This window comes from Cygnus atratus, chromosome 6 (genome assembly GCF_013377495.2).
Source record: "Cygnus atratus isolate AKBS03 ecotype Queensland, Australia chromosome 6, CAtr_DNAZoo_HiC_assembly, whole genome shotgun sequence".
Classification (NCBI taxonomy): domain Eukaryota; kingdom Metazoa; phylum Chordata; class Aves; order Anseriformes; family Anatidae; genus Cygnus; species Cygnus atratus.
In genome coordinates, this window is record NC_066367.1 from 36,596,865 (window position 1) to 36,622,038 (window position 25,174).

Sequence of the window (25,174 nt, forward strand, 5' to 3'; positions counted from 1 at the left end):
GATGGCGGCGATAAGAAACCGGGTCTGAGGGTGCTGGGGCGGCGGAAGAGTTAAAGTCGAAGAAAGCTCCGGTAGTTACAGAAGGGAAACAAAGAGGATATTTTCATTTGGCTCTTTCCGAAGACAAAAAAAAAAAAAAAAAAAGACTGCAATTAATTAAATCGAGAAGCTCAGTTGTTTTGAGAGGTGATTGAAATCTGACATGCCATGGAGAAATATTTATGTTTACTTTCTATTTTAGGAGGACGCGAAGCTACTTTTCCTTTACTGCACTTCCCCACCACGACAATGGCCATGGCTGGGTTTATCAAGCAGTAAGCACTGCCTGCTCAGGGCCAAATCCTGCTCGCGCTTCCCATGGCACGGGGCCTCCCCTCACGCAGGTGGGCCCACACGGCTCGGAGGACGCAGTGTGGGTGAGGAGCGAGGTGCGGGAGCAGAGCAGGACTCCATGTCCCGCTTTGCGCAGAGTCCCCAGGAGACAGAAAAGAGCAAAACAAAACTTGGACTCGGTTCGGCGAGGCCAAATTCCCACCCAGGCCCGATCCTGCAGCCTTCCGCTACCACCACAGGCACCAGAGCAGACTTTGCTGTCCCCTGACCCACGGCACTCACCGGTGCGCTCCCACCCGCTGCAGCCAGGTCAGGGTTTGCACCTACACCGGTTCACTAATATTTCGATATATTTGTACAGCCCCTACACCGAAATCAGGAGTTCAAATGCCTCAGTGCAGCTGCTTGCTAAGCTCCACGTTTTAAAATACCTTTCAGTCAATAATCATCATTGCTTCAGTGATTACCGCTAGCTTCTTTATATTCAGTGGCGGAGGGCTGGGGAGGGGGGGCAGTTAAAAGCAATATTGCACTGTAAATTAGAACAACCCGTCGTATGATAAACTCTGAGAATTTGGTTGTTGGACGTGTACTTCATATTTATCTCAGTCAAATTCCTTGGCATCCCCTCGCCCTCTGACGAAACAATGACCGCTCCTCCGCGGTCCCAGAGAATCGCGGCGTGCTTCGGGGCCGCTAAGCCCCACGCGAGAGCCCTGTCAATGAGTTCAGCAGCACTTCCCCGTCTCGCAGATGGGGAAAACGAGCACGGCGAGGTTAACTGAGCACGCGTGGCGCTCGGGGGCCGCGCTCACCTTGCCCACCCTGTGCAGCATGGGCACAGCGTGCAGGGCACTGGGGCTTCTGGGGGGGCTGGCGAGTGCGGGAATGGCACCCGCATCGCCTCCAAGGCACACGAAGGCTCGTCATGGGGAAGGGAAAAAAAAAACCACAAGTGTCAGCCGGAAGAAAAGTTCATTATTGTATGTCAGGGCAAAATTAATAGAAAGGGCTGCAACAGTTAAATTACATGGCTGAGGCAGTCCTTTCTGCAGGAAGCCTAGCTTGCTTTAATTAAAGCACGTTATGTCCAAAAGCCATCGTGCGGGTGTTTTATGGCAACCTGATACCAACACCTGGATGTTCCTGCTCAAAAACTCAAAGCCTTCTGCGTACGTCTCAGCCAAGTGATCGACGTTATCGAAAGAAGGAGTTATTTTTAACCGGGGATGTGGATAACTAAGTGAGGGCTCCGTGGAGCCGACCAGGGTATGAGGGCTGCTCAAGTGATGGCAACGCGAGCTGCAGCACTGTGCGTCTCCAATTCTTTTTTTTTTTTTACTGTCAAGAAGATTTTAAATCTTTAATATCTGTTTGTTGTCAGGTTTGCCTCTAGCTTTTGTGTCTGCAGGTCGTATTTTGGTGAGGAATTAGCATTTCTCATTTGCTAGCTCAAAGTTCAGAGAAAGCACTGAAATACTGATAAACAAAGTTCATCTAAGGGAAAATCTCTGTATGCATAACCCAGTTAATTCTTTTATGGTTGCGGGATGAGATTTGAAATGCATGTTTAAAACAAGAGTTTTTACAGAAAGCATCAGTGCAACCGAGGCTTTTCTCGTGCACTGTACTAATTTTAAACAAGAAATCGTTACGATTTCTGTGCCGTATTAGCATCTCTTTTATTTTGCTGTATCTGTGCTGCACTATTTCAACTCACTGCAGGTTGCTATTACTTTTTTTGGTATCACGTCATTTAAACATATCTGAAGACAGTCAGGATTACCGGGGACTTCAGTCGACATTTTTGGCCTCTGCAAGGGATCTTAGCCAAACATTTCGTTTAGTTAAACTCTAGCTGATGCCACAGGGCACATAACCGCCTTGCTCCCCAAAAGTGCATAACCAGTGCACTGTGCCACCTACGGCAGCGTTTGTTCAGCGTTTGCTGCGAATGGGAGAAAAAAGATACAGAATGCACGGATTGATTTTCAAATTACCTCAATATTTTGAAAACATTTTCACCTGCATGCTGAGAATGCTAAGAATAGGCAGGAAGGCAATTGTGCATTTGCACAGCCTCCACTGCATTCATTTATAAATTACCTCATCACTGACTGAAATTAACACTGATTCTTACAGGCAATTTCTCAATTTCCAATGCTAATTACATTTTTTTTACTTTTAAATTCCGTACCACCTGTTTTGGGCAAGACATCTTAGGCAGCGCGACCGCATTTAATCACAATTTTAATTAACCGCCCTGTAGATGTGAAAAAGAAGCAATTATAATGTAGATGAATGATGATTTTTCTGCATTAAATTGTTTTGTTTCCCTGGTATGTTGATTGTAACACAGCACACAAATACAGTAACTGTACAATTTTTTTCTATTGTAATTTAGTAATTGTTTTTGGAAAACCAGTTTGGGAATGAGTGACTTCATCTGTTTACAAATTGATTGATACTGTTAACTCACTGATTGCTGCAGCATACATTTTGTATTGCACAGCCTAGCATAAAATATAATTAGGCATGCACAGACTTTGCAGCACCATTTTGGAATCTGAAAATCAACTGTAACTGAAGTGTGTTTTCCTTGAGCATCCGCGGATCAGCCGGGGCTGATGATACGATAATCAACAAACAATGGGCTTTTCCCATTCCGCCGCTGGTAGAAACCCTTGGATTTCATCTGATAGCCTAATGGCACAAGTTTTCTGAATTGTGCTTAGCCGGGCCTGGGAGCTGAGGGCTGGCAAGCGTGTGGCTTGCCCAGCTCACTCAGATCGCTATCGGGAGGAGCGCGCGGGCGCTGGGCAGGAACAATGGTGGCACCGGGACACGCGGGGAGGGCGCAGAGTGCGCCTGCGCCGGGCACCAGCCACCTCCGGCTCTGCGCTGCGGGGAATAAGATCTGCTTCTGACTCACGGCCTGCAGATACAGATCTCCTAAGCTATGTACGTGTCGAGGCCGAGAAGCTCTGAGATGTCGCCTTCTCGCCTTCTCCCCAGCCCGGCCTTCCCTGCAATCGGCAGAGAGAGGCCCCAGGTCACTGGAGTTGGCCAGGACAGGAGAAGTTGTGTCCCGTCGCCCTACACCTGTGATGCCACCCACAACAGACAGAAAGAGGGACGAGGAGGACCTGGGACTGGTTGCGTGCTGCTGCCAGGGGCTGAGGTCTGGGGACATCTCCAGGGGTTCCTGGTCTCATCTGCTGGCCTGCTCACTTCCTAAATATTGGTTAAGAGGGAAGGACGGAAAGTCTACAGTTCAGTAGGTGATTTTCGTAAGGATCCCACTATTCATGCATAAAAGGGTCTATTATCTCACTGCGGAAGAGATTTACATGCGTAACTCCCATTAACTCTTATGGGACTTAGGCACGTAAATCTCTTGTGCATCTAGAGAAGAATAGACCACATAAGGTCTTGTGATCTATACTGCTAGTAGGTTTAAGTCCCTTTCATTTATAAAGCTATACAAAAATTAACCATTAAAGCTTCTCCTGTGCAAGCTGTCCCCCAACATATATCACCCAGCGCTCTGTTTGAAGTACTCGATGTAAACGCACACTGAGCATAGGTACGGGGGAAAGCGAGCCCATTCGTTTCAGTTAGTAAAACTGTCATAGTTGAAAGGAAGCAGGCTAAGGGCAGGTAGAAAAATTGTACAGGTTTCATCCAGCAGATTCAATTTCAGATTTAGGCTCTCGACCGCACTGTTTGGAGAAGGAATACTTTCATTTTGCTGAACGCTCCCTCCTCCCCCTCCTCCCCTCTCTCCCAGCCCTACTTGGAGCCCTCGAGTAAAGCACCGTGCCTTGGACAAAATAACCCCGAGTGGCTGGAGCGATACAATCTTTACACAATCAAACTAAGATGCTGCATCTACTAAGGGAAAATAAATAAATCTTTTATTTCATAAACTTGTTTAAGCTGAAATGTTCATTGGTAAGCCTGTAAAAGTGGGAACATCTGTGCTCCTGCTGGGATTTGATGTCTCACCACAAACCTTTCCATAAGCACTTTGTCTCTGATAGGAAACAAAGAGGAAAATACCTGATCCCCAGCCCCAGTTGGGCAGCTCCTTCTCTCTTCACGCCCCGACCTACAGAGCATTCCTCTCGGCCAAGAGCTGCCTCCCAGGGCTACCTCTGCCATGCGAGCTGGCCAGCTAATCTCTGAGCAAATGCCTGCAGCAAACCTGAGGAGAGTTTACAGAGACGACGAGGAAGGAGAAGGGGGAAAAAACTTTCTACAGATAAAGCCTACGGCACCTCTGCAAGACGACAACCAGGACCTAAATATAGCTCCACACGCTCAAGTTTTCTCCTGGCGAACTGCTGAGATGCAAAGTTGTGGCCACCTAATGAATACATATTTTAATCTTAATCCTGTTTCCTGTTCCCTTCCACTAACCTACCGTAACCCAGTTTTCTTTGTCTGCCTGCCAGGAGTCATCCCACCACGCTTACAGGTATTTGGAAGGCGTTCCTTTTATCACAGCAGCCCCGCCGGGATGATGTGGTGCTTGGAAAGTCCATCCTGCCTGCCCTGCCTGCACGCGGGGCAACCTCTCCTTGGGAGCTTATGAGAAAATCCACTGTTGAAATAAATAACAACTCTCAACGAGTGATCAAAGAAAAAATAAATCTTTTACCCTTATAAGACTTTTTAAAACTGAAATCCCATTTTTAAGTGGATAACAGTTAAGAGGCTGCTGGCCACCTATTTATCTGGGAGCTATGTTTTAAGTGGTTGCTGCACGGATATCGGACAGACAAACGGATCCGTGGCTCTCGGGAGCAAAAGCTTTTAAAATAAAGTTTGTGTGTAATATACGAAAACATATTGTTTGGAATTTAAGTTCTAATATCTAGGAATAAACAGAGCATTAAATCAAGCAAAACTGTGACAAGGCCAATATGCACATGGATGATGCCAGCGAGGCATCTCCAGCCCTTTGTTCACAGCTTAACAAAACTGTGCCGTCACACCACTTTAGCTCAACAGTGCCTGTCGAATGGGCATCAGCAGATCAGCCAATGCCTGTCACACACACAGCTGAAAAACTGTTTGAAAGCAAGGCTTACTTTAGCACCAGGCTGGTAGGAAAAGTGAGAGGGGTTTTTAATCATCTGGTAAAGACTACATATATGTATTTAGGGGGAAAAGTATGTATATATTGTCAGCTCTCTTCCCCGGGAAAGTAACGCAGTTTTGCTCTTTTTCACCTTTAAAGAGGGAGCGGGTCTGACAGCGTCGCCTGGTCCTCGCTAGGCAGCTCCCTTGCATGCACTGAACAAGATTTGGAATCGTTTGCAAAGAAGTGAAATTCTGTCGGGGGCGGAGGGGGGAACGGCCCCGATTTGTCCAATAACCTATTAAAAATTAATTTCCACCCCATCCCGCTCAGCGCCCCCCAGCAGAGGGGAAATGAAATAACGTATTGGAGGAAATGTTTGCTTTGCTTCTCATGTAATTATCTTTGCAGATGATCGTCCCCCTGTTTTTATTATTATTATTATTATTATTATTGTTATTGTTATTATTTATTTATTTATTTATTTGGAGTTCATCAAAATACGCTCCCATGGCTAGGACCAGCCCTCTCAGTCACTTCTCTTCCCAGCTAAAAGGCATGACCACCCCCGCGAGGAGGGCAGCAGCCCCCCCGGCTTGCTGGCGGTGCCAGCTTGTGCCCAGCACCTCTTTGTTCCCAAACACCTTCCCCCCCCCCACCAGACCTTGGTTATATCCCCCCCCCGGCCCCCCATCCCCAACCCTGCTGGCCAGGCAGGGCTGGGGATGCTCGCTCCCTGGGGATGCACAGGGGGGTCGGGGGGGTTTGGGGGGGGGTCTGAAGCGGTCTGGGGGGTGTCTGGGGGGGTCTGGGCACGGCAGCCCCGGGTGCTGAGCCCGCTCCCCCTGCCTGCCCGCCGCTGCTGTCAGCTCGCTGCCTGCACTTTAGCTGTCTCTTTCCCAGTCCCTACCCTGTCAGTTTCTGGCCTGCCAATTTCAACTTGAAGCTTGACTGGGCTGATTTGATGCAAATACCTCCAGGGAAAACCCTGAAACTGATGAACAGTTATGTCAAGTCGATTTTGCACCATCGGGAAAAGGTAACCTCTGCGAGAAAAAAAAACAACAAGGTTAAAGAGACAAGGGCTTTTCACGTGTAATACCACTGCTGCACATCTCGTTCACTGTTTACCATCCCTCAGAAATTGTAACTGTCAGAATTAGTCCTAATTGCAGATGCGAAAGCTGCCATTATAATAAAAACAGAGGCAGTGCAGGCATTAAATGTAGCAGCCTAATTTGTGAGACTACTGAAAAGGTAGAGTAAATGAATATTTCATTACTTTAATTACCAGGGACTACTCTTTTCTTGCTGTCTTATGATAAGTGTTGCTGTAACTAGCAACAGCAAACATCCACTAAAACATAAAGTGCAATAATAGTACTGCTGTCAGGATCGCTGCTTTAAAATACGAGCGGGGGGGCCGGGGGGGGGGGGATATAATGCTTTATCTATTTCTTAGAGATTCGCAGGAGATGGAAACTCATTGCACGTCAAAAAAAAACAACAAAAAAACAAAGAGGCGAGTAAACAGGTTTTAGCCGAGGAAAACACCGGCCGGGAGGAGGGGGGGGAGCTGAGGACACGTCTCAAAGCCCGCACCGGGGGGGGGGGGAGGTGGTAAGGGGCCGTTCCTCGCAATCCCCCCCCTAAATTATCCCCCCCCCCCGCCCCGTGAGCCAAGTTTGGGGCCGCGCCGAGCGGAGCCGCGCTGGGGAGGGGGGGGCCCCCGTTGGGGGCGGCCACGGAGCCCCCCCGGGCTTGGTGCGGGGCTGGGGGGAGCCGGCAAAGGGCTCCTGGAGCCGGCGGGGGGCGGGTGGGGGGGCGCTGGGAGCCCCCTGCCCTCCCCGACGGGGGTCCCCCGACCGTGCCCGGTGCCGGTCCCCAGCGCAGCGCCCCCCCCCCCCCCCCCCCCCCCCCTCCCGTCGGGGCTCCCCCGCGCCCCGGCTCCCTCCCCGCCGGTCCCAGGCAAATTTGTCAACAATTCGCAGCCACTCTGGTAATTGCATTCCTGGAATCCGCAGCGATGGATGCGCAGATAGGGAGGGAGGAGGGAGGAGAGAGGGAGGGAGCCTCGCTGCTGCCCGCAGCGCCCCGGCCCCGGCTCCCTTCTCCCACGCGTGCCCCCCCCCCCCCCGGTGACGGGGGGTCGCTGGGGACCCCACTCGTGCCCGCTCCCCTGCTCGCCCCCCCCCCCCACCCCCCCCAGCTCCTCTCGGCAGCCCCGGCGTCCTGCCCCGGCCCCGAAAATATGCAGGGCTTTGCGGCGGCGCCGAGGAGCAGGACAAAGTTTAACTTCTCCGCTGGCAGCCGGAGAATAAGCGGCGGGCAGAATCGGAGCAAAAGATCTGATTTGCTGAATTCTGCTCTTTGATTTGTGTGTTTGTGTGTTATTGCTACCGCTAAGGTTGTTGCCAACCTCAATTAGATCACAAATGAGATCAGTTTAATTCAGCTCCCAAACTGTGACCTGACCATGGTCTGAAAGTATTCAAACCCGCGTTTTAAGCCTTCCTTTGATTTCCGAAAGGAATACTGCCTGCTTGGTCATTCATACAAATAACATAAAACGTAATTATGGGATGATTTGGCAGATGACGTCCCTGCCAAGCGGCTCTCCCTGCCAGCCGCCGCGGTGCTGGCCCGGTGGCGGTGCGGGGCTGAGCGCCCCGTCGGAGCCCCGAGGGGCTGCGGGGGACAGGCGACAGCGGCGGGGGCACCGCACGGCCCCCCCCGGCCGGGAGCTGCTGCCTCGCCTGGGAGGGGAGAGGATCCGCGCCAGCGAACCTCCGGGAGGCTGCGACAAAGGGAGCTTGCAGCTTGACACACGGGTAACAGCATAGCAAACACCTTTAATTCTGTCACGTCTCATACCCTTTGCTTTCTCACACGTTTGTGGCTGCTCTAACATCGACACCTCCACTTTAAGGGGGGGGGGGGGGGGGGGGAAAGGAAAAAAAAAAAAAGAGAAGAAGCCTCGACAACAAAAATCCTGAAACGAGGCAATCTTATGCTGGAGCTAAAAAGAGAAACACCTGTAAAGTTATTCTCCTGAAGATAATTAAATAAATACAATAAAAGCAGCCCACGGGCTGCTTGGGAGAGCCTCCGAGCTGACCGGGGAGGCTGGGGGCCGGCCGAAATTTGGGGCAGAGGGCTCGGAACAGAGGGGAACCGAAGGCTGGGGGGGGGGGTGGCGACGGTGGCGGTGCCCCCATGTCCTGGCAGCCCCGGGGCCGGCGAGGAGGCCGGAGGCAGGAGGATAGAGGCAAGAAACAGGAGGACGGAGGCAGGAGGATGGAGGATAGAGGCTGGAGGCGAGGCTGCCCCCGGGCACCTCCCGCCTGCGCGCCCCTTGCGCGGTACCTGCGCGGGTTGCGGCCGCGCAGCGCGCAAGGAGTTAAGGCGCTCTGCAGCCTCGCCGGGGAGGTTAATATCACAGCTGCCGGGTAAAGCATTATCCAGCACCTCACTTAACAAAAGCCTGCTTTTGCAAACAGACTCCTACTTTTCCCCAAGTGTCCAAAGGTGTTTACTGAAGTAAATCTGCCTAAATCCTCCACTGCTTGGGTCATGGGGGTGGTTAGGAGGGTGGAAGGTGTAGAGATAATCTCTTTTTGTAAATTCTGCAAATCTTCTGGGAAAAAATCAGGAATCTGTGTCACATGCTTCTGTTCAACTGGTAACATCTCGCTTAGCGTGCTCCTTCTGAGTGAGATCTGCCAGAGCAGCTACAGGAAAATAAGACATCCCTCCCGCTCCGCATTGTTCGAGCTGCTCTTCCCTCCCGAAGTTGCTTTAGCACGTTTAATCTATTTGCTGATGGGAAAAAAAAATAAAAAAAAAATTAAAAGGGGGAAAAAAAGTGAGGATCTTAAAAGCGGTTTCTGAAAAAAAAAAAAATGACAGTTTGGTCGGCAGGAGATGGTGTAGTTGAAAACTTGTCACTTGAGATTTCTGCGCTACCCCGGCTATTCCAACACCAGCAACTGCATAGGACTTTCTGCATGTTGCAAATAGAGGCAAACAACACGGGAAATTTTGACAGCTCTGCCTGAAAGGGCTTAAATACTTTTCAGTAAGCGGGATCCGGTTATAAATAAACCTCCTCTTGGTGCGAAAAAAGTGGCTCCGACCAAAGACCTCGCCATCTCTTTCCAAGTGGCTTCTGAAAAGCCCAGAGGAGCTGGGGGAGAGCGGGCAGCCGGGGAAATAAAGGGGGGGGGAAGGGGGGGGCGGTGGGAAAATGGACGTGGACGTGACCACCAGAGAGCACGGCCACTGGAAGTGCCACTAGGGTCGCCTTCCTGCTCTTCCTCCTCCTCCTCCTCCTCCTCCTCGGTGCCGCTTGCCGGCCGCAGCTCGCTGCTTTTCCCCGACGGGGCGGGCCGGCCAAAGCCGGGGGGAGGAGGGGGGAAGAAAAACGACGGTCCCGGAGCCCCCCCCAGCCGCTGCCCCTCACCCGGAGCCCCCCGGGGAAGACGTGACACCCCGTTAATTTGGGGAGCCGGCTTTTTTTCCCCCTTCCACAGCCCTCCGGGGGTGGCCCAGCCTGCCTGCCCCCCCCCGGCCACCCCTCTGCCCAAGGTCACGGCGAGTAAACAATAATCGTAATTAAACGAAAAGAATAGGCAGCAGTCAAGAGCCGAGAGTACACACACCTGACCCTAACTCTAGCAGGCTGCTCGGAGTAGAATTTGATCCCTCCCTGACACTTTCTACCTCAAGTGTTAGAGCGAGTGGCCATGAATAGTACAGGCATGCCATCTTGTAACACTATCTGCCTGTCAGAGGAGCCAAGGCTGGGTAGAGCAGGATCTATATAAGGCTTGTAACTAGGGGAAGCCCAACAAACAGCTACAAACACCTAAGTTATTTTACTCAGCCTCCACCCTTCTGCTTTTTCCCCCCTCTTCTCACTCTCTTTTTTTTTTCTTTTCATCTTGGCTTTCTGTTGCAGAATGCAAATGTAGCCTGCCGGCGGTGAATGGGCTGAATTGTGATTAAGAAGAAGAAGAGCTCCTTTCTTTGTTCTCCCCTCAGGGGATGTTTACTGGGAGAGACACAGCGGATCAGATATGAAAGGCATTCAGGTCAGCATTGATGTGAGCGAAAGTGAAATCATACCTAAGGCATTCAAAAGACCGCCGTGTCAGGGGTTCAGCTAACGGTGCATCTACTGTGTGTGTCTTCCCTGGTAGGCACAAAAAAAAATAAAAATAAAAAAAAATCTCTCCACAAACAGGCTTTTTTTTTTTTTTTTCTTAAATTACAACAAAAATTATAGAGAGGGGAGGGAAGAAAAAAACAGAACACAAAACTTTTCCCTCGCTTTACCTCCCCAGGACCTGGGGCTCTTTTCCCTTCCTGGCCCGTGGACGGAACAGGTCAACTCGTGTTAATTGTACCGTCATCGTTTTTAGGGGGGTAAGGAGCTCGTCGGAAAGGCGAGCCGTTATTTTCAGGCGGACCTGCATGTGCTGGGTGTGCGCACAGCCTCTCTCCCCGCACGCCTAGCTAGGTGCACACGCATGCACAGATCCCCCTGCATCTGCGAGGCTCAGCTATTCGGGTACGAAACGCAGGCAGTCGTTTCTCGCCACCCTCAGAAAGCAGCTTCTGTGCTGAAGGACAGGGTGGCATACGCAAACAGCACAGCACACCTTAAAAACCAAGCTTCCAGTGACTTTGCAACTCCTAGGAGCACTTTGCTGAAAGCTCGCAGCGTAAGAGGACGGCAAGCGCAGCCCTAAGAAGTTGGTACACAGCTATTCGAGTTAAACTGCCTCAAGAAGTCCAGGCATTGTCCTTTCTTTTTTCATCAAAAATGCTTAATCAAGAAATATTTGGACCTTACTTTTTTATTTTTATTTCTTTTTAAGTTTACGCTTCTCGCAGCCTGAATATTCTCTCCCTAGACTTTCCAAGCGGTTAGCTGACGCTGTTGGCATAAACAGAGATATGTAAATACACAGGGAAAAAATCGCAAATTACAGCTAAGCATACAAAGAGTTAGGAGGTGGCTGCATTTACAGAGGCTGAAATGAAAATGAAAACCACAGAACATGAAAAAAAAAAAAAAAAGGAGCCTAAAAAATTAAGGAGCAGGACTGGATGCAGCGTGCAGTAACCATCCCCTCCGTTCTGAATTTGTTTACACCTTCAGAGCCTTAGTTAAAATATCTTGTTTGTCTAATGCTCACATCTGCTTTAATGGTGACGTTTAATTCTGAAATATTTTCAACTAGTGTTTCTGCCTCACAGATTTCTCTCCTTTTTCTCCGTACTCTAAAAAGACAACTAAAGAGCAATCAAAAAGGTGTCTGACTTGGCCATTCAGACAATTGCACCCTTGTGGGAATGCTGGAATGAATGGTACAGTGGACACCCCAGCACTATTGACGTTATAAACATGTAAATGAAACACATTAGGGCAGACAATCAATTGTCTGTGAGCACTGCAAACCTGCACTCCCTTTCTATGTGACAGGCACAAAATAGTGTCTACCTTGGGAAGCCATGGTCTTGGAGAAAAGAGGACAAAGAGTTCTCTTTCACAGAGGAGAAAATGCACCTTAAAAGCACTGGGATAATGCAGATGCCAAAAACTGTTGGGAGGCGAAGAATTTCCTATTTCTTGGAATGAATGTGGGGCTGCTGTAAAAGAATCAACACCCTGCCTTCCACTCTAAAGGGAGACACACATTTTTCTTGGGCGATATTGCCAGCCTGTCCTGAGCCTGCATCTCGGTCTTCCGTCTATTTTCCCTACCTTGGGCACTTGGCTTCGTATCGTTATCAATAATTAACTTGTAACCGTTTCCTTTTTTTTTTTTTTAATTTATTTTATTTTTTAATTTTTCATATTTGGCTTTGCCAGGCACCGAATGTATTTTCTCACAGCAGTCAGAGGTTCCCCCAAAAGTTTCCTCGCGTGCAATAACCAGCACCCAGTGAGCGCAGCACCCTCACGAATGGCAAACGGCGAAGCGGGCGCTCATCTCCAAATTCCCTGCTCCTCTCCAAACTCCGAATAAAACGAATAGACCAGCCCTGCCACGGAGAGCAGCCTCCTCTGCTCCCTGCCACGGCTCGCTCCGGCCACCACGGTGCGCGGAGCGGTGCAGCGGGGGATGCGCTGCGCCCTGCCCGCATTTTGCGCCTCGATTTTTAATGCCTATCTCCAGGTGCTTCCCTCGACGGAGCGCATTTTATTCCCAGCCGAGGAAGCCGCTCTCCCGAGCAATCTGCTCGCAACGGATTCGGCCCCCCGGCAAGGTGCCGAGGCAAGGCAGCGCTCCCAGGTGCCCTCTCCGGCTTGCGCCACCTGAATGTCGCGACAGGCAGCCTCCCCTTTGCCTCGCCAGCCTCCCCCGGGCTGCCCCCAAACTTCTCCCGGCTGGGAAGGCGAGCCTCGCTTCCCACTCACTAAAGGCAGCAGCCGGGCTCGTTTTTCTCTTTGGCAAGTGGGAAGTGAAGTGGGTTTCCCCCCTTCCCCACATCCCCTGAAGGAGGCTGCGTGTCTTTTGGGGAAAGGCTCCGGGCACTGCGACCGCGGCCGCTCGGCTGCTGCGGGCTCTGCTCGGCTCAGACGCCCTGAAAGCAGTGAACTTTCTCCCTTTTCTTCGCAACTGGAAGCGAGATGGCAAAGGAATCAAAGGGAGCTGTTTACTGAAACTTTGGAGTAAATTAGCTCCAACTTTCCCCCCTCCCCCTTTCCCCTCCTTCCAGGGGATTTTATTTTTTTTTTTTTGGGGGGGGGGGTGGGTCAGGGGAAAAAAAATACACTGGCCCATCCAAGGAGGAGAGAGGCAGGGCAGGGCAGGGCAGGGCAGGGCAGGGAGCGGGGACCCCGCCGCCCCTCTCCGCGCATCCCCGCTCCGCCGCCTGCGCACCCCCGCCTCCGCGGGGCGCCCGTGCGGAGCGGGGCGGAAAGGGGGCTCGCTGCCCTCTCCTCCTCCTCCTCCTCCTCCTCCACCATCTCCCTCCTCCTCCTCCTCCTCCTCCTCCTCCTCCTCCTCCTCCTCCGCCTCCTCCTCCTCCTGCTCCGCCGCCACTTCTCCCGAGTGAAAGTGCCGCGAAGTGAGTCAGGCGCCGGGAATCATCTGACCCAACTTCCCGGGGCGCCGCCGCATTCCTGGGCTGCGTCCCCCGGCCCCCCCTCGACCCCCAAATCCCCCCCACCCCACTTCTAGGGTCCCCTCCTTTCCTCCCCCCCTCTCATCCCTGGGAGGGGGGGGGGGGGGGCGCCGTCCTGCCCCGCTGCCCCCCCCCCCCCCCCCCAGCCTCTCAGCCCCCTGCCGTGCCGTTATCTCGGCCCCCCCCCCCCCGGGGCCCCCCCCCCCGGCTTTCCCCCCCCCGCTCGGCGCCGCGATCGCAGCCGGCCCCGTTATCTGAGCCGAGCCGAGCCGAGCCGAGCCCTGCCCAGCCCCGCACTCGCCGCCGGGCGCGCACCCGGAGCGGCGGCTGGGCGATCCCGCGGGGTCCCCCCCCTGCAATTCGGGGCCGACTGCGCCCACGCCACTCCGGCTTCCTCGATGGCCATCTACTTTTGGTGGCTTTTTTTTTTTTTTTTTCCTTTTTATGTTTCTTTTTTTAATTTATTTTCAATTTTTAGTTTGGTCCTGCCGCGTTTCTAAGGAATTTCTGCCTGATTTCGATAAGCATCACCGTTTCTAGTGTTATCAGCAAAGACACAAGCTCAGAAGTGACATCTTTTCCACGAATCCAGGAAAGAGGCAAAAATCCACTCAGTCCAGATAAATCCTGGGCAATTCCCAACGGGAAAGGCACTGGATACGTGCTTGTCGAGAAAGAGAAAATGAAAAAAAAAAATAGAAAAAAAAACCAACCCAACACCAAAACCACCAAAACCCAACGCCACCGCCACCAAAACCCACCCTCGCTCGTCTACCTGCTTCTCAAAACCAGGACATTTCTCACTCGGAAATGAATGAGAGAACCAAATTCTGGGGCACGAAAAGAAAAAAAAGAGGGGACAGGCAGAAAGCGGAGCCTTTCCCCCCCGGCCCTGGCCAGAGCAAGAGGCTGCCGGCACACGAGTTAGACCTTCGCGCAGCCAGCGCGCACACTTGAGCTGAAGTTCGCGGGCTCTTTCGGTGGTCGCCTTCCAAAATCGCAACTCAACTTTCGGCTCCCGAGCCGGGGGGCGGCTCCCCAAGTTAGAGCACTCGGCGTGAAAAGCCCCGAGGCGAAGGGGAGGCAGGAGCCTGCGCCACCCCGGGCCGCGCGTCCTCCCCAAGCCCTGCGCGCAAGGGCAGGGGGCAGAGGCTGCAGCGGGGTGCCCTACCCAAACGCGGGCACCCGGCCCTTTTATTTCTGTTTCCCCACTCGGATCGGGGGGAGAAAACCTTAGACACACGGGCGCATCCCTCAGCACGGAGCGTGTGATGGGTTTAACACGCTAAACTAATAAGCTTGTGTTAAAAGGCGAGGAGGCGAAGGCAGAAGAATAAGCCCCCCTCAAACACTCAGAATATTCTTTCCTGCAAAAGAGCACTTCTGGATGCGTTGCTTTAAATCTCACTCTCTTTTTCTCTCAAAAATGACTGTTTAACATAAGAAAAAAGGCTACTTGACACAAAGCTTTTGTTATCCAGTTGATCAGCAACGTGCTTTAGATACTTGTAAGGGGAAAAAAGCCCCACAACAGACATTGATTTTAGAAAATCAATAACCAACATTTAATAAAAAGAACAGAGGAAACACAAGAGAGGAGAGGGAAACATTACGTGTAATTTTAATGTCTACTAAATTACCCAGAGATGAGGGGAAGGGGAGGTCTCCTCTGTGAGGACCACCTTAAATAATGACAGACACAAGAGTAAAGGGTGGTGGTGGAGGGGGAGAGACTTTAAAAAAAGATAACAAGGAACGGATCCTTGGGAAGCTGCTCGGAATATATTATTTTAGTTGGGGTTTTTTGTAATACTAAGCCAAGCAAATAGATCAAAGACAACACAAAGGGAAAAGCCAGTGTAACACAGCGAACAGTTTCTGACTAAAATTCCTCTATCACTCCCCCATATGGCTCGACGCCTCCACCACAACAAGAAAAAGACACACGCGCGCACACACACACACACACACACACACACACTCGCACACACTCACAACCTAGAGAGAGAGAGGGAAGGGGAGGGGGGGAAGGATCATTTGTTTCTAATCAACATTCTCTCCTCTTTGTTTTTTCTTTCTTTCTTTTTTTTTTTTTTTTTTTTTGTTATTGTTGTCGTGCCGTCGTCGTCCCCCGTCCCCCCCCCCCCTCCTCCCCCCCCACTTCCCACCCCCACCTCCACCTCTCCACTTAAAAGAAGTAGCCGAGCCCTAAGCGAGCGGGTTCAGGTTCGCACAAAACATCTTCCCTTTCCCCCGGCTCCTCGGCGGGGAGGAAAGTTGTTGCGAGCGGGGCCGGCCCGGCCGTGCCAGGGGCTGCGGGAGGGGGCAGCGGCTGTCGGCCGGGGAGGGCGGGGGGGAGAAAGGGAAAAAAAAAAAAAACAAAAACCCGGGGGGGGGGGGGACTCGGGGAGGCACGCACACAGAGCCCCGCACCCGCGCCAGCCTCCCGAGGGGGTTTCGGAGCGGGGCACCGCGTCCCACCGCCCCCCCCGGCCCCCCGCAGCCTCCGGGGCCGGGGGGCGAAGGCGAGCGTGGCCCGGAGTCCCCCGTCCCCCGTCCCCCCCCCCCGCCCCGTCCCCGACCTCGTGGGGCCGGTTACCGGTTACCGGGGAGGAAGTTTCCTCGCGGAGCCTCCGCCGAGCCCGAGCGAGAGGCGCTGCCCGGTGCCGGCGCGCCCCGGGGTTCTCACGGTGCCGGCTTTTTCCCAGGGCCGGCGGCTCCCCGGCCGCCCCCCCCCCCCGCCCGCGAACCTCTCGGCGCCCCCCCCGGCCCCTCCAGCCCCCGGCCGCCGCCTCCCCTCGGCCTCGGGGCAGGGGCGCGCCCGCTCCGCGCCCGCGCAACAAACTTTGGGGCGCGGCGGGGGCGCGCTGCGCGCCCCCCCCCGGCCCCCCTCCCCGTAACGCCCCGACGCCTCCCCGTGCCCCCAACCCCCCCACCCCCCCCCCAAGCATCACCGGAGCCCCGCAGCCTCCGCGGCCGCGCAGCCTCCGCGGGACGCCCCGCTCCGGGCTCCGCCGCTGCCTCCCCGCTTTGCGCCGTGCCCCCCCCCCCCGCCCCGCTTCGCCTTCCAGCCCCCCCCCCCCTCCCTTCACCGCCACCCCCCCGCCCCGGGGCTTCTCCGCCCGGCCGGAAAAGTTTGCTCGGGGGGCTGCTTACCGTTTTTCCTCCGGGGGTTGGCTTGTTTTCGCCTCTTACACCTGGGGCCATCCGCCATGATCTGCTGCTTCATTGATAAGAGTGGATCAGATGGCAGTTCGCATGGACTCGACTCCCTGATTCAGCAGCACGCAGACTCTATGTAACAACCAAACACAGCAACAATGTGGGCATTGGTATATCCCATTTAAACGCAGGGCGCCAACGGGGACCCGAATTTGCACCCGCAAAAGAACCCATCCACGCACACGGCGAGGCTTGCCGTGCCGGGGGAGGTGGGACGCAGACGGAGCGGGCTCCCCCCTCGCTCCCCAGCCGGGCAGATTGCCTTCTTGCTCTTTCTTTCTCTCTTTCTTTCTCTTTCTTTCTCTTTCTTTCTTTCTTTCTTTCTTTCTTTTTTTTTTTTTCTTTTTGCTCGCTTTCTTTTTGGTGCGTGCCCCTGCGTGCGGGTGTGCGTGTGCGTGTGGCTCCCGCTCGCTCCCGGGGTGCGTGTGCGCGCGGGTGCGGGTGCGTGTGTGTGTGTGTGTGCGGGTGCGCGTGTGTGTGTGTGTGTTGCACCAGCAAAGCAGATCAGAGAGAGCCCAGAATTACATCTCCAATGAGTCATAACTCATGACCGTATATGAGGAGAAGCACAGCTTTTACAGTAGGCTGCCTGACTCAATGCTAGGCGGACCGTTTCCTCCTAAAAGTACTTTAATTTGACATTAGGACTTGTTTGCGCACGAAATGCTAGCCCTCTCTGCTGCTGCCCCTGCCCTGATTTTATTTATTTTGCTTTTATTTTTTTATTTTTTTTGCCAAAGTGCACCCCGGCGAAGTGATAAGAGCGGAGGGAAACATGGCTCTCCCCTGTCCTTTTGGGGTAAAGCACAGCGCGGAGACCTCCCCCTCCCCCTAACAATGAGCGGGGTAATTATAAACCTCTGTCACCTTTTTAGTCAGTTTGACAATATTCAGGGTTTCCCCTGCCCCTTACTTAAACAAAGCTTCAGAGTGTCTTTTTTTTTTTCTTTTTTTTTTTTTTCTCCTTCCTCAGAAAAGAAACAGAAATCAAAACTACCGCTGTCAGAGTTTTCAGGCTCTCAGGCTGCGTGTGTGTGTTTTAACTTGTAAACTTTGGGACCTACTGTGCGTGCCCGGCTGTGCAGGAGCCTCTATCTGTCACTGGAGCCTTTGCTTTGCTGCAAGAACGCTCCTGAAACTCAGTCCACCTCGAGGAAGATGCTGTAGCTTTAAAGATGCTTTGACTTGCGGATTAGTTTAAACAGGGGGCTATAAAAGATGTAACAGATGCAAACTGTAAAACAAGGGCAATTAACCCTTGCTCTCCTGAGCAGGATTCCCCCTCCTCGCCTTCGCATCTATTGTCTTCCCTTGCACTGGGAGTTTTGTACAAAATGTAGAAAAATAAAATAAAATGAATGATTACCTGCCTCACCTTTTTTTTTTTTTTCCTCAGCAAAGTGGGCTTTTCTATTTATTATTATTCCCTGTGTCTTTTGACTTTGCTGGAGCTTCACACCACCAGGACTGAGCAGGGAAGTGTGTTGCTGCTAGGTCTTTTATTCCGTCTGAACTCTCTGTTCAGACCTTTGCGGTTATAAAACCTGCCTGGCTGAAAAAATCCCCGAGCAGGTAAGAGGATGGGAATATAGAGAGTGTGTGTGTGCGGGGTCAGCATGTTTACTCACACTCTCCTGCCTGGGATTGCGCCTGGGCAGGGAGGACTGCGAGCTCCCTGGATGTGGATGCATGCGGCCGAGGAAGGGAGAGGCTGAGAAATGCGCCAGAAAGTTTAGGATTTGCCAGTTTTTCCCGATTCTGGAGTGGGCAAGGCTGGCATCACCGGGGCAGGTCTGACACGGGATGCAGCAGAGTGGGGAGGACAGGAGCCGAGGCGAGCGAGGCTCTGAGCCTTCCTCGGCGAGTGGCGTTTTCATGCAAAACGCCCAATGGAGAATTGTTTTAAATGCATTTCGCTATCTCCCCTGCTCTTCAGCCTCCCCCCAAAAGTTGTCAATAATTTGAAACCTGCAGACCTCGGCAACACTTTTCTTCCCAGACAACTGGCTAGCAATTTTATTTTATTTTTTTAATATTTTTTTTTCGCTTTTTGGTAAACGACTTTTAAGTTCCAGTCAGTACTTTCACTTCTTGCTTTAGGATCCCAGAAGCTAAGGTGTTACTTCACCCAGCTTCGCAAAATAAAATAAAGAAATGAAACTAAGTAAGCAGACAAAACAGCAAACTTTCTGGTTGGGGAAACACATCCTCGCCGGGAGCCCTGCCCCGGGCTGGGGCTCCAGCGGTGCCCGGCCGCGCCGGCTCGGCGTTACCATTAACAGGTACCTGCAAACTTTGGGGCTCCGGAGGGAACCCTACAAGGAAAAAGAGCAGGAGGTGCCCGGGTGGCTTTTATTTTAAATCCCCAGCCTTTGACTTCGCCCTTTTGCGGGAGGACGGGGTGCCTCCCCGGCGCTAAAACTTTGGCTGCTGCGGTGCGCAAGGCGCCTCCCGTACCTGGTGACAGGTAGCGGGGGGGGGGGGGGTGGGGGGCAGCCCCCAGCGCCCCGACCCCGCTCGCCCCTTCCCGGAGCAGGAGCCCGAGTGACTTCGGGTTTCGGTTAGGAAAAAAAAAAAAAAAAAAAAAAAAGGGGAGATTTTCGCCCCAAGTCTGAGCGAGGCAGGGTGAAGCCAGCACGCTTAAAAAAAAATAAAAAATAAATAAAAATAAAAATAATCAAACGCTATCGAAATTAAAGAAGCCCGCTAGAGCGCGAGGTGGTGGGAGGAAAAAGAAGGGGAGGAAAAAAAAAAAAAAAAAAAAAAAAAGGAGGAAAACGGAATTAAATTCCCAACCTACCTGCGAAGTCTTGGTTGTAGTTTTGGCCAGAAATGGTGAGAAGCAAAAGCATGAAGAAGCCGCGAAGTGGAGGAGAAAAGGTGAAGGGAGATGCAGCTCCTGGAGAAATTGTAAAAAGCCTTGCAAAGAGTTGTCGGAAGGACCGTTATTCCTGCTGGGCAGGTTAGGACTGATCTCTTTCTGCCACTCCAGGAAACACAAACCTGGGGACGGACTGACGTGTTACGCCTCTTCTAATGACATTTTTTTCTTTTTCTTTTCTGTAGGAGCGAGAGGAGAGACCCTGAAACACACGCCACCTATCTTTGTGGGGAGGGATAATTGAAGAGCACCAAACGTGAGCATCATGTGGAAACGTGATCGCCAAGTTTCTCTCTGGGAAAGGATCTGGGATAGATTATACCTTGAAGTCTCCGCGAAGGGCTTTAGCGGCACAAATGCAATTCCACCTCCTCCCGCCCGCCCCCCGCCCCGCGCCCGCCCCCCGCCCCGCTCCGCGCCGCTCCGCGCCCCGCGGCCCCCCCGCAGCCCCTGCCCCGCGGGGGGATGCGGCCTCGGCCCCCCCCCCCGGCTGCATCCTCTGCCCCCCCTCCCCTTTGGGGTGCATCCCCTGACCCCCCCCGGGGTGCATCCTTTAACCCCCGGGGTTCATCCTTTACCCCCCAGGGGCGCATCTTTGCCCCCCGGGGGCGCGTCTTTCCCCCCCAGGCTGCATCCCGCCCCCCCTGCGGTGCATCCCTACGCCCCCCCCCCCCCGCTTCTTCCCCCCCCCGCGACCCCCCCGGGGTGTAAACCTCCCCCCCCCCCAGCCGTCTCCCCAGCCCCCCCCCCCCCCATATGGGATCCCCCTCCCCCAGGCGAGACGTGTGCCGGATCCCCCCCCCCCCCAACCCCAGCAGGATCCTGCCGGATCCCTGCCCTCAGGCTGGATCCCTGCCGCCCCCCCCGGCGGGATCCCCCCCGCCGGATCCCGCCCCCCCCCCCCCCCCCGCCGCGGGATCCCCCCCCCCCTCGCCTCGGCCGCCCTGGGAAGCCGCCGGGGGCCGCATCCTGCCCCGCTGCGCTCCCGCAGCTCCCGCTGCTTGCGGAGGGCCAAAACTTACCCTAACGCAACGCCTAGAAACTAAACTCTGTGCGGGCACCGCAAACGAGCTCCTGGCTGACTCCCGCTCGTTTTGCTGCTGTTTTATTTTTATCCTCACGCGTTTCTTTGGGGGCATTTTTATTATTATTATTATTGTCTTTTTTTTTTTTTTTCTTTCCTCTCTCCGTCTTTCATTTCATTTCAGCACTCGTCCAGGTTATTTGAATAGTCAGCTAAATCTGATGAAAAAAATAATAATAATAATAAAAAAAAAACCAACACAACAACCGTGCTGAGATCTTACAGTCGCTCTGTTTTGTTCACAGATAGGGAGCAGGGGGGAGCTGGGCGCTTTTTCCTGCCCCTGCCCTGCCCTGGGCCGGCTGCACGGCAGGCGGCTCGGGCGAGCAACGCGTGGTACCGAACTTCGCAGAGGTTACAAGTTTTTCACCTTTGCAAAGTATTAAAATTAAAATAAAATTGCATCTAGAAAAAAAAAAAAAAAAGAAAGAAAAAAAAAAAAAGAGAAGAAGCCCAGACTCCACCTTTGCACTGAAGGGATTGGTTATGCAAATATGGAAGGGGTTTCCTGGCAAATACAGCTTTCTACTGTATGGTTAATTAAATCATCACTCAAAAGCCTTCCAATGTGACGCTTCTGTCGTAATCCAATCAGGTTACGTAGGTCCTAAACAAGAAAGATATTTTCCACATCTGGAAGTCAGCAATTTAGCAAGTACTGCACATTATTAACCAATTCAGAGCCCACTTCCCAGGGGGATTTTTTTTTGAAGTTTAAGTGTTCTTAACCAATGCTCTGCTGTTTTGTTAATCAAAAAGCTGGTTTACACTGCACGTAATTGAGAACTAATACAGAAGTAAGTCAGGCAGCCCAGGCTGGGGATGCTGAGCGAGGCGGTTTAGTGCAAAGGGGCTGCTATGGCTGAGCCTCAGCCGCTCCTGCCCGGCTCCCAGCACAAGCCACAGCCGCTTCTTCCTCTAAAAGGGCTTGAAATGCTCTCCGTGCAAAGATAAACTTCACGTCTTGCCTACTTGCATGATCCCTTCTGAAGGTAACCGTGGAGCTGCCCAAAGGGCTGTATTAGGGAGCTGCGGAACAATTTCCCTGCTTTGACAGAGTTAAATCTATTACAGCACTTTTTTTTTTTTTTTTTTTCCCTCCCTCCTGAAGAAAACTGAAACAAATGGTACACTGATCCGACACTATACTTTTACTTACATTAAGCTAAGATAAACTGCTCTTGAACTGTGCATTGAATGTGTGCCTACAGCAAGAGCAGGAACGCGAGCAATAGTCACTAGCAATAGCACTCAAAAATGCTGCTGATCAGAGGACACCTTTCCGAAGATTAAACGCTGCAAAGGACGGCGGGGGCCCCCCAAGCCCCCCAACAGCAGCTCATCCTCCCCACCGCGATGCGATTGCTATTTTTCACCTCCTCCCCAAACCTGCCCTGCGAGCTCCAGGCAGGCGTCGGTGCCCCGGTGTGATCCGGGTCTGGGGGAGAGGGGAGAGGCAGGGCGGGGGGCTGCCTCCGGGGGGGCTCAGCTCAGCGCAGGGGGGGTCCGAGGCTCCCCACAGCCCCCCGCCGCCTGTCCCCCGGCCGCAGGTCCCTGCGCGGCAGGAGGAAAGGGGGAAAAAGGCTGCGCCGGCGGCTGCGCCCTACTTGCGCCCTATTTGCGCCCTACTTGCGCCCTGCCCGGGCAGTGGGTCCGAGCGGCCGCTCAGCGCTTGGAGGCTGCCTCCGCCGAGCCCGGCAGCTGCGCAGAGGTGGGGACAAGGCTCTTCACTTCGCTATTTTCATTATTCACTTATTTTACTCCCCCTCACCCCCCCCCCCGATTCGCTATTTTAATTATTCACTTATTTGATTTTTTTTTTCCTCCCGGATCTGAGTTAGCTTGGCTTTGCTAAAAGTTTTCTTGCCACTGCTCTCTAAATGCCAACGTTGTTTTTTTTATTTTAGTTTTTTTTTTTTTCTTGCAGGTTTCATGACTTGCCCACACCTAAATGTACCTGTAGATAGTCTTGTGCACACACACAGGCACACAACGTGGCGATATCTTAATGAAATGTATAGCACAGTGCAAATATCCTGAAATCAGATTCAAGTATTATTAATTTGAATTAGATCCTCTCAGATCCAGAAGACACTGCCTATAAATCAAGGGCAGTCTGGCAATTCCTTAAAGAGCTAAACTGAATTTAGATGCATATGATAAAAAGAAAGAAAAAGAAAAAAGTGAATGCTAATTAGTGACTCGCTCGATTTCCAGTTATCCACATTTTATATAAGAAAAAGCAACCAAAAACCCACAACACAAACAAGTTCTCAAAATAAATTAATCCCATTACAAACGCCTTACATATTATTCATGCATTTCCAGATTACAGAACGGGAGGATGAACGGCAGATTAAGAGAAGCTGCAGCCTAACCTGCAGTAGGAAGGAGTGCCACCGATGTTGTACCACAAAACATATATCTGCAGCTACACTAAAAAACAAACCCTCAGACCATGCGATGATGCTCACGGGCTTCAAGGAACACGTTGGTATTGTCAAATAATCCCTATTAATAATTTTTCAGCCTGCTCTTCAGCCCTCAATCTCACAGTTCCTCCAGCTCTGAAGCGCCCTAGCAGGGCTTGCATCAGAGCGATAAACTGCTCCGAGCCTCGCAGCAGTGGCATAACACCTAACCTTATTAGATGCTATTGTAACATGCTATGCAGGGGTGGGTTGTTTCTCCTTTTTTTTTTTTTTTTTTTTTTTTTTTTTAATTTTTGGACACTGGACATAAGCATTTAGCAGTCAGCTAAGCCCTTCTGAGATGGAATTTAACCTTAATCCGGGTGATGATTTCCTGCCCTGCTCTGAACTAATAATGGGTGTGCAGCTTCTTTAGGATATGGAAATAATGACAGCCTATAGATCCTGCCTTTATTGGGGTGGTGCTGGCAGCCCAGCTCCCAGCCTCTTCCCTTTCGCAGTGTGCTCAGCATTCCCGTGCAGAGCCTCACACGATTCTCCACTTCAGATAGGAGCCCCCCACCCCATACATCCTAAACTGAGCAGACCCCAAATACCCATCTCTCTCCCTGTGCAAGGCACTGGGTGGTGTGGCTCAAGGGGCAGTTTTAAGGGCAGTTCCTTAGCTGTGGGTTTTTCCCCCTTTACTCAAGTTTTCCTGTGTGGAAATGCAGAGAGGGGAGCTGGGGGCAGCCTGTGCCGGCGGTGCCACGGTGGGTGCTGCCAGATGCCTCCTCCATGGCCTCCCCTTTGTCTGCTGCACATGGAAATGACCCCATGTGTCACCCCCCCCGGCCCCGTGTGGGGCTGTGGGGCCAGCTGGGGCCATCCCCGCTGTGAGGGGCTTGTTACCATGAGAAAGGGGCCGGGCAGGGGGAGAGAGACCCCCAAGGATCCCCACCAAGGTGGGGGGGGGCCGGGGCTCGGCCCTGCCGTGGGCATCGCAGCCTGCGCAGGCCCTGCAGGCCCTCGGCCTTCTGCTGAGCCCTGCTGCCCCGGTGGCTTTGCAGGCTCAGTCCTGGTCTGGCGGGTTGATTTGTGGCTCTAACTATCCGGGTGTGCTTGCTTGTTCCCCAGGACATGCCATGGGAGCACATTTTCTTGCTCATGCCCCCCACTTTTGCCAGGGGGGCGCCGGGGCTGAGGGACAGCACCTGCACCCCGGCTTTCTGCCGGCTGCTTGGTGGGTCCCCCGCTGCACTTTGTGAAGGCAATAGGGCCAGGGAGAGGATGGGCACAATTCCCCCCCCCCCCGCCAAAATCACGTACGTTAAGTTCTGTCTCCACCAGAAGAAAGAGGCTGTATTGGAAACGCTCTAGTTGATAGGTTTTGATTAAGGCTAGCGAAGACAGAGGTTTAGCGCCTCTAAAAAACATGTTAGCTGCTCTGAAGCATTTATTTCAGGTCCTTCATAGCCGGGGCTCTCGAGGACCAAACCCTGCCTGCGTTAGGGATTTAAACTCCCTGTGCAGAGGTCCCAGCCGAGCCCAGCCCTGGGGGAAACATCCTTCCCTCAGCCTGGTGCTGGGCCCTGCCCGGCTGCTCTGCTGGGGGAGCCCAGGCCCCTGGGGGTGCTGGCTGCTTTCATGAGCAGACTTCTGGTGTAGAAGTTGCCCTCGCCTTGGAATAAAATAAAATAAAAAAAAAAGTGGAAGTTTTTTTTTTTTTTAAAAAACTAGAAAGCACTTGGGAGGGTGGAGGGGTGGGAAGGGGGGCTCTGCAGCCACCTGTGGTGGCAGAGGACAGGGCAGACTGGAATCATTTTTCTGCGTGGGGAATGGCCTGTGTGGCCCCAAGGTGCTGGTGGATGCTTTTCCTCGATACAGGTGTCCCTGTAAACTAAGATGTAGAGAGCAAAGCCTTTTGTTTTTTTGCCATTTCCACACGAAGGAGAGGGCACAGAGGAGAGGAAGAAAGGGTCAGGGAACGACTCTCCCCCCACCCGCTGATGAGGTAT

The 25,174-nt window shown here is 52.7% G+C and overlaps 1 protein-coding gene across 16 annotated transcripts in view; it reads right to left on the reverse strand.

Annotated features, from left to right (window-relative positions):
* The window catches only part of ZEB2 (zinc finger E-box binding homeobox 2), a 113,255-nt gene extending 92,261 nt beyond the window's left edge, over positions 1 to 20,994 (reverse strand). For 2 of the 16 annotated variants that reach the window (XM_050711519.1, XM_050711516.1), the window contains exon 1: positions 16,513 to 16,596. Coding sequence is in view for 11 of the 16 variants with exons in the window: in XM_050711507.1 (XP_050567464.1) it covers positions 16,715 to 16,787 (73 nt within the window). In the remaining 5 variants the exon portion in view is untranslated. Of the gene's footprint in view, positions 1 to 16,164; positions 16,243 to 16,512; positions 16,597 to 16,714; positions 16,853 to 16,962; positions 17,457 to 19,580; positions 20,055 to 20,683 lie in introns of those variants that run through there. The other 14 variants (XM_050711520.1, XM_050711517.1, XM_050711507.1 and 11 more) reach the window with 13 other exon arrangements.
* Positions 20,995 to 25,174: the final 4,180 nt, after the last annotated feature.